General features: G+C 35.8%; 1 protein-coding gene across 2 annotated transcripts in view; it reads right to left on the bottom strand.

The window, feature by feature from the left end:
* The window catches only part of RTTN (rotatin), an 81198-nt gene that overhangs the window by 3857 nt on the left and 64033 nt on the right, over positions 1–13308 (bottom strand). For both annotated transcript variants that reach the window (XM_065628362.1, XM_065628363.1), the window contains exons 41-46: positions 11825–11924; positions 9413–9507; positions 5757–5834; positions 4959–5085; positions 2988–3187; positions 833–1100 (exon numbers count right to left, since the gene is read on the bottom strand). In XM_065628362.1, the coding sequence (XP_065484434.1) occupies positions 833–1100; positions 2988–3187; positions 4959–5085; positions 5757–5834; positions 9413–9507; positions 11825–11924 (868 nt within the window). The remainder of the gene's footprint in view (positions 1–832; positions 1101–2987; positions 3188–4958; positions 5086–5756; positions 5835–9412; positions 9508–11824; positions 11925–13308) is intronic.

The following is a 13308-nucleotide window of genomic DNA, read 5'->3' as shown; positions in this document are numbered from 1 at the left end:
TGTAGATGATTTGTAACTAACTAGAAATATTTGCCACTCCACTGTATCTACTTTAATTTCCTAGCATCGCTCTAAAGTCAGACTCTACAAGCTCGCTTGTTCATTTCATAACAATTCACGGATTATGTAATTGAATAATGAATGCTTAATTAAGGCAGCAAATCAGCATTTCAGGGAAAAATGAGAAGCATGGACACTGTGGAAAACCTGCTGAGAACTTATAACAAAGACAGGAGCTTTCTCCCTGCAATTAAATAGGGGAAAGAAACATGCCTTTTACAAAGAACTGAGAAAAAAGTTCTGTGCACGTTGTTACATTAAATATATATGCCACAATCATAACTTTATAATTATCATAAACTACTTCTGCACAGGACAGAACACAACATAGTTTGTCTCAATATGCATAACTTGCAGGACCTAATACCGTTTTGTCCAACTGAAAGATACGACCTTCAGTTATTCCAAACTGACTCACACAAAGAATCCTTCAACCCCCCCAAGAAAAACTAGCTGTTTGAAATAACTGCAAAAATCCATTCATTCATTCATCATGTGTTACTATACTGAAATTATTAGTCTCATGATAAATCTTTTTTTTAAAAAAGCCTATTTATTTGCTTTTCCTTTTGCTGTATATTATTTTAATTGCATTTCTGCCAAAATATATGTTCCATAATTACTTTTACAAAAATAATTTTTATAAAAAAAGCTTTTCTAAATAACAATATTGAGTTTTTGGTCAGTAACCCAAATTGCAATGAAAACATGGTATTCTGGAAGACACAATATTCTCGGAGTAAAATAGCTTATATACCCTTTAGATACTTACCATTAGCTATTATCTTTGGTTTATTTGCTGGACTAAAACATATGTTATGTAGAATAAGAAGTGCTAGATGTTGGCTGTTCTTGTGCTTGTATTGACACATTTCCACAATCTGGTCTAAAAAACCGTTTATCTTCATGACCATCTGCTGTCCATCTTCCCCAAAAGTTATGTTCAGTAGCAGCTTTAGCCAAAGGGTAGACACATTGCCAGGATTTTTATGACTTCCTTTCGGTAATGAAAGAGACAAAAAGTTCTGCAGGAAGTTACTCTGTTGGAAGAGAAAAAATGTTAGAATTTATAGTATTCCATGGTTTGTTCACTGCTGTTTGACTTTCCAGTCTGCATACTTGACCAAATCTAGTACTTATGTTTCATGCACATATTTCAAGGAACCCATTATTATTCAAGGATTTTTGAAAGATGAAAGATGAAAGAGAATCCACAACTTCATTAAAAATTTAATATGGTAAAATACATTTTCTTCTGTAATAATTTATGCGGTGCAGATAGATAAAGGTCGAGCCAACACAATATATTTCTTTAAAGACTAATTCCCACCACCACATAAGCTTTTTGCTTTGCACTTAGTGTTTCTGCCCAAAACTAAGCTATAATCTATTTAAGTGGATCAATGCACTACTTGTCTAATATATTCTTGACTTCTTATTTATTATTTTTTGCATTATTAAGCACACGTTTAAGATATCGTAGAATGACAGAATATCTCAAGTTGGGAGGGACCCATATGGATCTACAGTATGCCAGCCCCTTTACTGACAGCCATAGTTATATCCTCTATTTTTTGTCAGCTTGGAAGAAAAAGATCCATGTGTTGATAAGGCATACACTATCGCTTCACAAGCTCAGGGTTTGCCTCAACTTTGAGGAGAGCAGGTAAAAATCTATCCCCCTGTTGCAACAGGGAGATGTTGTAACATAACATTCCTATGATGAAAAAAGTCCTTGACTAGAGCATTCCCAACCTCACTGACCCTTGACAACACATACAGGCACCTGGCTGAAAGCGAACAATCCAGCATACAAACACTCTGTGATTTTCTTCATGTGAATATAATATTGGTAATTTCCTTTTCACAGATGGAATTAGCAATTCAGCATTGCTTATGCTTACAAAAGCAGAGCTCAGGAAAGAGAATAAAGACTTAAGTACTATCACACTACAGTGAAACTCTGAAGACGGCAAAAGTCAAAACAATTCACAGAACAGCTATCATGTAAAAGATCTCAAACTCTACGTTTCTATCAAAGAGTTTGAGTAGCAGCAATTTTGTAACTGTATGACCAGACTTTACATAAGTAGCACCACAAAGTATCATACTTCACCTTGCCTTTTCTAATTAAGTAATTAGGTCCAAGCACAGAACACGTTAATGTAAATTGAAAGTAATTATTAAATTACTACACAAGATGCTACAAACAAACACTTTTTATAATTTCTGTTGTGTTAGCTAGTTTTATGATGTCACCACTATGGTTGATTTTCTACATGGTCTGACTTCTTGTCTCAAGTTGTTGAATTCATTTAAATGATCAAAGTTAAATTTAAAAGAAACAGATTTTCCAAAGAACATTTGATAAAATAGTGTAAAAAGCATTCAATAAAAAATTGAAAAGGGAAAAGGCAGTACATCTGTTTATAAAATAAGAATAGATTTCTACATAACACCCAGTTACTGACATGTAGGACATCTTCTCTAAAACTGTAGTTTTTATAAAGATTGTTTCACACAGTATATCTAATGATTTATACAATGTTTAATTTCTTGTTCACTGACATGCAAGTTTGTTCCACTGCATGCTCACTCTCATGATCCAGTAGTCGTTGCTAACAATATCTATGAGTACTAAAAATTTTACACCCCAACTGAAAATAAGAGGTTATAAAATGCTCTAGCAAAAAATGTGTAGTTCCATAAGATGTTTCCATCCAGACTATGAATATGACAGAATTACATGCTGCACTTAGGGAAAAGTGACAGAACTAATTAAGATGACACAATGGTCTTGATTCCCACAGAAGCGTCTCTATATGATCACAGGACACTCCATATTGAAATTTGAAATTGAAATTTCCATATTGAAAAAAGGAAAACGCATCCATCACATTGCTAAAACAAGAATATTATTTGCTTACCTTCTGAATAATGCCTTTACAGTCATGAGACAGAGCAAGGTTAGAAAGAAGACAAAAGACCACCTGTTGAACTGGGCTGTTATCATTTGACACTTGGGAAGCCAATTTCAAGATGTTATGCATTAATGAATTGCCAGCTGCACTTCGTCCAGATGGAAGTAATGATTGTCCACCACTGGCACAACAAAGTGAAGCACAACCTTAAAGAAATTAAACATTTATCACATGAGAAACGTACTCACACATTAAAAAAAAAAACCCAACCCTACAGAAAGAGCAGTCTAACAGCTCAAAGACTGAGGTGGGATTTTCGAAAGGGTTTCTTTGAATCACAGTGAAGTCAATGGGACAGGCTTTGAACATAAATGGGCCCGAATAAAGCATTTTACAGGAATAGGTGTTTACTGTTCTAGTGTGCTAGAATCTAAGATACAACTCCTCTGTTAAAGAGAAGCCATTGCTCCGTCTCCTTAAAAGCCAGAACGTTATATCTAAGGCATTGTACGATTACTTGGTATCAGAATCTGAAGGGACTCTCCAAGACCAGTTCAGAAAAAGGTCTCTATACTTCTGAAAGGTCTAATAAGTTTCTTAAAATATTTTTGTGAGAAATAAAAGTGCTATCTGCATCTGTCATCACCTTGTACCACAATGACATGCAAAATCCTGAGCTACAGAACTAGAAGCTCAAATAAACACAGCAGCAGGGAATAACTAAGTTACCAACATGATGTTTGTGCACAAATAGGCAAATATACCTTTTTATTCAGTGGCATTTGTGATCTGCAACAACAGTTAACTTCTTACATGGCAAAAGTTAATGAGAGTTTTTAATTGTTACAAACATCTGCATGTGTTTCTTTGTTTGACTACACTAAGGGGAGGCGCTTAATCTGTTCAGAATAGGTAAGTTTGGGTCACCTCATACGCCAACTATTTTGAACACAGAGAAAAAACATGATTAATATAAAACCACTTGCCCTTAACAGCGAAAAAATAAAAGTGCAGCCTAGAGTCACTCAGAGTTAAGGAACAAGAAACACCATAAGAACTGCAGCTCGATTTCCAGTACATCACAGGACATTATATTTTAATTTTATATCCTATGGCTGAATAACACATTTTTGAGCTTTCTTCAGTCCATATTGAAAAAATGTCTTCATGAAAAAAAGCATCACAAGGTCATTTAATGTTTGGAGACATTAACTTAAAAAGAGGGTAAAAAAGCTCACAGACTGTTCAGTTAATGTATATTAACAATGCCAAGTCTTTTATGGTATCCTGATAGGGAGAAATCAACAGGTACTTACTACTTATGTGTCTCTTCAAACCACTCACAAATAATTATCTGAGTCAATAACCAGGATATGGAATAAGAAAAATTCATACTAGAAAAAGGAACAGGCTTCTAGTACTGGGCATAATTACCCATCAGTGGAAATAAAGGGTTTCCTCAGAGGAAGAGATGAATCCTTTTGAAAAAATATACTTTAGTCAAATACAAGCTACTGAACCCAATGCATGAATAACTGGAATAAATTTAATACAGAATTAAATTAGATTATTGAATATTTCAAATCCAGAATGTTTTCAATAAGGGCTAAAGTACAAACTGCACAAAATACTGATATATTGTTCTCCGTGAGAGAATTCCTAGAGTAGTACTTCTACAGTATACTATTCAGTGTGGCACGACTTTCAGTGTAACCTTCAAAATAATGGTTTGAATTAAATGCTATTTAATCCTTTAATACAATTGTACTCTTGCTAAATCCAACAGACTGAAACAGGATCTGAACAAAAGTCTGGAATGTATTAAAATCAAAACTCTTGATAGATTTTGACGGATCAGTGCTTTTATACTTTCCTCTTATGGTAGTAATGAAATTCTTTTCCCTTTATTATGCTTTTCTGTCTTAATTATTCTGACTAAATATTTTTATGTATTACATCGTAGAGTGACTCTCATACCTGCAGGATAGTTTGCAGTGTAGACACAAAGCAAATGCAGAGCTATTTGCATTGAGGAGTCGTCTATTAAAAACCACGGCCACAGCGAATGCAGCACAGGAATAAGATGAGCTTTGAGTGCTGCCATCTAAAAGAACACAAGGAAGAATTTAAACTACTATACGATTAAGTGCTTTGAAAATGAAGTACAGAGTAAGAAAAGCATATTTTTATTTTATTGTGTCTCATTTGTTTGCTTTAAAAGATTGTATGGAGAGAACTGACACCCTCATTTCAACACTAATGAAATTTCCATGATTCCGCGAGAAAATTCTTTAAAGGCAATGTTCAGTTTTAACTTCTTTTCAGCAAACATCTTGAAATTATTTTTACTGATACGTATACCCATACTTTACCATATATACCTTAACATTAAAGTATTTTGGTAGCAAGTTCTAAGGTATATATTCATATTTTTGTTTCACTTCAGCTTTATAATATCGAGTTCCTGAATATTATTTGCTAGCAATTTAATTGAAAATTGGAAATATTAATTTAATCAAAGCAGAGTTGAGTATAAAGGATGACAGCCATCTGAAACATTTGGGAGATGATGTTTCAATGTGATTATTGAGTTCCCAATGCATGTATGAAATATTCTTAGGAGGTGGGAATAATAATGAAATTTGAAGTATTTCTTGCCCATTAATATCTAGCTTAGATTTCGCCAGCTTGAAAACACTTTCAAAGTAGAAAATGACAATATTATCTTCATTCACTAACCGAATTATGCTCACATTTCCATATAAGAACACTTACTTTGCATTCTTCGTTTTGAAAGAGGCAGTTTCTGAGGAGCTGCATAGAACATCTTAATTGTTTGATAAGGTTATCCTCCTGTCCAGAGAAAAATATTTGAAGATCATCAACATAAGATCAGAACTAATTTTGTACAAGGAGGAAAGAGATTTCAAAGGAGAGATACAAATCTAAGGCATTGACATCTCTTCAGGAGTTTCCTTCTGATCTCAGGTAGGATTCACCTCACCTAGCTTTAAACGTGTATACTAAAGACACAACAAGTTACTTGGAGTCATCCTCATCATTCTTTATAACCCACAGATACTACTTTCTAAGGGCACTGATCTGGCCAAATGCAGAGATCTGTAACGTAGAGCTGTGTTTCTCTTACAACTAATGAAGAATGGGTGGGAACACTTTCTAGGTATTTGTTGCATCCTAAGCAGCCATGTAAAACAAGTCACAGGAATCACTCCCTAGAAGCACCTATTTTTCTTCCTTGGATAAAAACAAGGATAAACTAGCTCTGCCTTGCAGATCTCTACATTGGGTCAGACCAATCCATCCTTATATTCCCAGTGTCTCACTTCCCTTAACCTTAATAACGGAAATAGTTTCCAACCTGATAAGAATATTACAAAGATAAATACAGACCTTTGGACAGTGAGGAACTCTACTGAGATTCAAGTATACAAATAAACAAAATATCTATCTTCATGATAGTGCTGTGACACTAAAAGGCTAATGATGGCTGACCTAACTTCTATAAGGCTGACATACTAAACCACTTCTGAAAGATGATCCCATTCCAGTAAGTTTGTTTATCTCAGGAGACTATTTCTGTTTTATCAAGCATAAAGGAACAAAATAAAAAATAGGATTCATGCTTAATCTCAGACAACGTGAAGCAACTATGCTTGCTTATAAATCATATCATATACAGTTGAGGACAGTTGGAGAGGAAGTAAAAGTCTTACCTGAAAAAAGTTAATGAAAGTCAGGTGTATTAGATGAAAAAGAAACATACAAGTCATAATTGCAAATGCATTTCATGACTGCTTTGTCTCATTTTTAACTAAATAAAATGTAAACTCTAAGAAGTTCCTTCAAGACCTTTTCTATGTATTAATTTATTTAATAAATAAAAATAGCACTAAATCCCCCAAAATGCCACAAGATAACAATCTGTAAACTTCTGTGAGGTTGAAAAAGGTACAGATTGTTTTGAGGGCACTGTTTGCATCTACTCATTTATTTTAGGATATCTTGATTTTTACTAAGATCCTATTTTGAGGGGTTTTTTTGAAAGCTTGGCTATTTGTAAATACTTTTCATGCCCTTGGTTAGCATCACAGTAATTACTGTGAAAGAAAAGGAATCTCAGGTAAAATACTTCAGTTGCTCTGACAATGACACTAGGTCAAACACATTTTTCCCAACAGTTTAAAGAAAAGAAAGAGAAAAAGAAAGAAGCTCTGATAACTTCACTTTGAGAGCTGTGCTTTGAAGCTGGCTAAGAGGGGGTAGTTTTGTGCATCAGCTAAATCTGACCATGAAAATAATTTCTCAGTTTCCCTCACGTGAAACTAGATTGCTTGCTGTTATGCCACATATGATGTGGCAACCCACAGTCCCATCTCAGCAGGGAAATCTGCCACCAGTCCTTTTGCAAAGCTCTTTCTGAAAGAATTCTTAATTAAACATAAACAGTCTTTCTGACCTTTCTCAGAGGCTTCTTTCCTTCAATTTCTTTCAAGTTTTAGATTCTTTCTACATTTAGCAGAGAAGCAAATGTCCCCAGCTTCCCCTTTGTCAAGCCAGGAAGTATAAAGAACCAGCTGACTTCAACCTCACTGGATACAACCAGGGCAGGAAACCTTTCAGCCTCCACCCCTTGAAGAAGGGATAATAAATGCATTTAGGAGATCTCAAGAAAAAAAATATTTGAGCCTTCAAATGTCAGGGTCAAACTCAAATTCTTTTAAGAGCTCGTTGTTATAAAACATGGTTCCAGACTCTCACAAATCATGGCTAATATCTGTTTGTGCCAACACCTCAGAGAAAAACACCAGAGCTCAAACAATGCAGAAATATCCTGTAGGAAGAAGTCTTCTGCAATTTCTGCTTTATGTGGGAGTGGACAAGATATCAAACTTGACAGCAGAGTTATTGTCTCTATTTTAATAATTCTCTTAGATGAAAGTGGTAGAAAACAAGCAGACTGCAACAACGAAAATCTTACGAAACACTTGTATGACGGTAGGAAATAATCTATGTCTATATGTGGTATGGAAGAGCTGGGTGATGTGAGAGCTTGGAACAACTGGAAGGGAGGTTAAAAAAAAAAGGCTAAACAAAGAAATTGTGAATGGAGAGAAGAAACTGAGAGTATAGGCAGTGGAAAAAATGCAAGCATGACATAAAAAAAAACCAACCAACCAACCAAACAAAAAAACCTCTGACCAGAAGGGACGATTGAGTCTGATAACAAGAGAACAAAATGTCCAGATCAAGTATGCAGGAGGACAGAAAAAGAATGAGAATTGGAAGCCAGATAATATGATAAGGTAGACATTAAAAAGCTAGGGCTTACGTGTGCAAGCAGACTGGAACTGATTTTGGGATGGGAGGGAGATGGGTACAGGAACAGAAAAAAACCAAAATGGCTAGGACTGTTTGAAAGACATTGAGAACGAAAACCCGAGAAACAGAAGAATTATTATTGTGGAAATAAGATGGGAAAAATTAGCTGGATTGAACAAAACTGTGAAGTCAAGGCTGAAAGTCCAACTGTGTTTGAAAACAATACAGTACTCTTAGTTTGCAGGCTAAATAAATATAATTTGCAAGCAATGACAGGTGACGAATGGATGAATGTGTATGTGTGCGTATGTCTGAAACTGAACTTTTGAACTCTCAGTCAGAAGCCTGCTAGTTGCTGGCTTCAACCAGAATGGGCTAGTTGCTAATACTGATCACCTGGACTAAAAATGGGAAGTCCTGAATCCTCCAATTAATGAAAAGACATGAGACAGAACCACGAATTCAGAGGATGATTGTGTTTTACTTCACACATAGATTATTTAGGTTAGGTAAACAGGAGCTTAGAGTTCTGCAAGGAGAAGCTGGTGCTGAAAAGAAGTGTTCCTGAAAACAAATGGCCTCTGAAAGAAAGAAATGGGCTGAAAAAGAAAAATGTGAAGATCCTGGCTGGAGGAACAATCCTGCAAGTAGGAAAATATCCTGGAGATCAGAGAGATACACAGAGACAAACACCAGCATATGCATATGCATATGATGTGATTTTTCTGTCTGACTCTCCTGAACCAGCATCCATGTCCATGTTGGAAAAGGAAGCTGAGAGCTAGTGAACATAACTCTGGGTGGGGAGTGAGTGTGTGAGATAATCAAGTTGGTAAAAGCTCTAAAATCATTGAATCTTAAAGAAGCCCCAGTATGCAGATCCACTTCAAGTTGTAATTTACTCTGTCTCACCCGTGACAGATACCAACAGTATCCACCTCAAGGAAGAAGAAAAACAACAACAAAAACAAAAAGCTGGGAAGTACCTTATCATATCAGTTTATCAGTTTTGGGTTTGTTTTGGGGGTTTTTTTGTTGGTTTTTGGTTGGTTGGTTGGTTTGGGGTTTTTTTGTTTTGTTTCTATAGTTACCTTTTTTTTCTGTGCTTTTCCAGGCTTTAGGGCATCCAAATTCAGCTGTGCATGAATATGTTTCATGTTTTCAATACAGCTGTCTATCAGGTCAACTGAAAGACAAAAATATTAACCTTTAGAAGTTCATTCATAATAAAAAATATTTTATGAAACATAAAATATTGTTCTTGCAATGATTTTGGCTACTGCTACCCTCCTGAACTGAGATTAAAGGATTTAGATGTCCTTATCCTGTGAGCTTACAATTTATTGTAATCTTCTTGATATCAGAAAGTAAGAGTCTCTGAGATGGAGAGCGTGTAGTTGAATTATCTCAAGAAGCTAAAATACATTTGAGTTCTCTTGCAACAGAGTCCTCTGAGAGGAATGCCCAAAGGAAGGACTGATAAGATGGAGAGGGGAGGATGATTTGAGAGGAAGAGGACAGTAACTCATAACTCTTCAGGATACCTTCGACAACGCTGCTTAAAAGACTGAAGCTTCAAGAGGTTAGGGCAGGCATTTATCTTACCCAACTCTTCCCTAACAGATTTGCTGCTTCTGAGGTGAAACAAAGGAAAGAAAATGTTGAGGTGACTCAGACTGCAAGTTTGAATTAGGCTCTTTTCTTGAGATCTAGAGTCTTTAATTTATTACAAGATCACAGGCTCATGGGATAATTCAGTTTGGAAGATGGCCTCCAGAGGTCTTACATTCCAACCTCCTGCTCAAAACAGAGCCACCTATAGGATCAGGCAAGGTTTACCGGCAGCCTTATCCAGTTGGGTCTTGAAAATGTCCAAAGACAGAGACTGCACAGTATGTCTAGCCAACCTGATCCACCACTTGTCTGCCTTCAAAGGGGAAAAGTTTCTTTACAGTCAGTCTGACTCTCACGTTTCAAGTTATGCCCATTCTCATCCTTGTACACCATGCACTGCTGTGAAAAACCTGGATCTGTCTTCTTCAAAACCTTCTAGTTACGAGAAGGGTGCTATTAGGTCCTCCTGAAATCTTCTTTCCTCCAGGTTGAACAAGGCCAGTTCCCTCGGCCTCTACTCTAACAACAGGTGGACATGACCACCTTGGTGGCCCTCTGCTTAACTTGCTCCAGTTTGTTGATGTCTGTCTTGTACTGGGCCAAAACTGGATGCATTTTATTCTAGATTTGGTCTAACAAGTGCTAAGTAGAGGAAAGAGAATCCTTTCCCCTCGATCTCCTGGCTGTATTCCTGTTAATAGAGCCCAAAATGCTGTTAGTCTTCTCACATTCAGCTTGCTGCCCACCAAGAAATCAAGGTCCTTTTCAGCTCCCCAGTCAGCCTATAGTGCTGTAAGGGGTTGCTATTTTCAAGGTGCAGGACTTTGCATTTGTATCTTAAAAACTAGTCCTTAAGAGCTGAACGGGTGATGTTAGAGCTATAGACATCTTCAGGACATTGATTTCAACCCCAGAACTCCTATTCCTCTTCTCTAAGATTTGTGTCGCATCACAGCAAGGATGACTTGAAGGCTGCTCTAGCACAGAACATGAGGCACTTCATGCACTGGCAGTGCTTTATGGGTCATCAACAGAAGAACTCTGATTGAAGCAAAGGCTGTGTAGACCACCAATACACTGGGAAAGAGCAGAAAGTAGCTATATAGCATAGGATTTGAAGTTCTGAGTTTTCTGCCACTATTACGATCAGACGTGTCTAGGCTCTCTGCTTCAGTGTAGTGTAGGCTTAAAGGACCAAACAGAGCAATAGAGAGATGCTAGTAATGAGAAAGCACCCAAGACAAAGTACATTTGGGCTGATCAGTAGATATTAAATGAATAGAAATGAGAAATGCAAATTCTCACAGTCTACCCTCTGTTCCAGTGGACACAAAAGGCCTTTGGAGATTTTACTTCTGTTTTATTACTGTAAAGTAAAAACCCTTAGGCATGAAACATGTTGCATTGCAAGGGGAGAAGGTCCTACTGAAATTGTAAAACGTGAAGAAAGAAACAAAGGCAGGGAAGAACAAAGCTGAGAAAAACAAGTCTCATCTTGCATCGGTATAGCCAGAACCGAGAACACGGGGAACATTTTCACCTACAAACCTGCATTGGCATAGCATGAAACAAGAAATGGAAGATACCACCAGCAGAAAACTCTGTTTTCAAATGGATGAATATGCCACCAGCAGCAAAAGCTCATAGGTCTCTAACCTAACACAGAGCTGTGATTTCACCACAAATTTTTAAACTGGCTACAATATAATATTTTATCTACAGCTGAAAAAATAACTTTTAAGAAACTTTCTCTTTAAAAATCTGCAAAAAATGCCACTGAAAACTAGGTCTTTTATTTTGACAAAAAGCATTATGATTTATAAAAATACGTAAAACACCTGCAAGCATTGGATTTGTAAAGCATTTAGCATTCCTTTTGAAATGCTCACCTTTCAAAGCACATTTCTGGGCATTTTTACTGACAGCTAACAGAGACAGCAATGCGTTTGTAGCAACTTCTTTCAGTGCATCCTTTTTTCTTTCACAGACCTACAAATAATGCAAATACATTACTGAAATGAAAAAGTGACCATGTTTGAAGTAGCATTCATATCTATAAATATGTTGTCATAATCTATATTTTCATTTTGATATTTCATCACTGTATTCTTACCCAGAGTACTCCCTCTCTATATTCATGTCTATAGTCTGTCTGCATTCAAGTGTTGTGTTATTTTTTCCAATTAAAATGTTAAAAAGAAAATTATTTTGCTCCTAAGCCCACTTCTCTTACTCTTAAGACACTACCTTCCTAAAGCCCAGATTCCCAGCCCTGGCATTCCAGACTTTTCCTAATATTCAGGCTTGCCATTGCAGACAGTTCACTGACATGTCTTTAGTGCAAACTCCCTTTCTTCAACACAATGATGTTTATGGTAGTTTGTCTTATTTTTGTGAGTATCATTATATTTCTAATAACATAAATATAACAAATATAATCTCTGTGCTTTCAAAGTAATATTTATTTGGAGTCATATAACAAAATAGTTGAAAGACAAGGGGCTGTCTGCGCTATATATATTATCCAATACTGACATCGCATTTAATGCAAAATGGCATACACTGTAATCAGAATACAGCAAAATAAGAATTGTTCCTGGATCATCATAGATGGAAAAACATATTTTAAAGTTAGCTAAAAATACAGCATCTTAAGAAAAACTTAATAGACAGAAATCTGAAGTAGCCATAGGACCTCACAGATTTTACACCTCTACATAGCACCTTTTTTGTCTTTAGTCCTCTAGCTAGTAATTGCCTAACAATTTTTTTCAAATTTTAATATGCAATTAAAAACAAAAAAAAAAATTAAAAAGTAAAAATCAATGTATGCTCTAGGGTTATAATTTACTGATGCATACAGTATAACCAGGACTGAAAAGGTTAAGTGATGAAGACTAGTAAAATAATAACCTAGGAAAAAAAACCCACAAACCAACAAAACCAAAACAAAGAAACAAATAAAAACAACCACAAAACCAAAACAACCTCATTGATAAGAACAACTGATACCAAATTAAAGCAAAGTATGGACTGGGTTCTACATTTATATCTAACAAAAAAATTCACATTTAGACTACAACTGGTTTGGTTAGATCCCAAGTGAAATCTCAAAGCTATCAGCAGCACAAGATTGTTCTAAGTAAATTAGCTGTTTTTCTGTACTGATAGGTGGTAGTTTCTATTTAAATTAAAGAATTTGTGTGTTTGAGTAGTTAAAAACATAAAAAGCTTAAAGTTTCAACTTGATGCTAATTTACACAACCACTTTACACAAAATGTTGACCTCCTTCAGTCCTGCATAACCTAAAATGTGATTTATCCAAAAGCTTTTGCCTTATTAAGTTATTAGCTGGTTTTATTTTTTCTTAGT

Source organism: Caloenas nicobarica, chromosome 2 (assembly GCF_036013445.1).
Source record: "Caloenas nicobarica isolate bCalNic1 chromosome 2, bCalNic1.hap1, whole genome shotgun sequence".
In the NCBI taxonomy this organism is placed as follows: domain Eukaryota; kingdom Metazoa; phylum Chordata; class Aves; order Columbiformes; family Columbidae; genus Caloenas; species Caloenas nicobarica.
The sequence above is the reverse complement of the archived record's forward strand: the minus strand, read 5'-3'. Positions and strand labels throughout refer to the sequence as shown.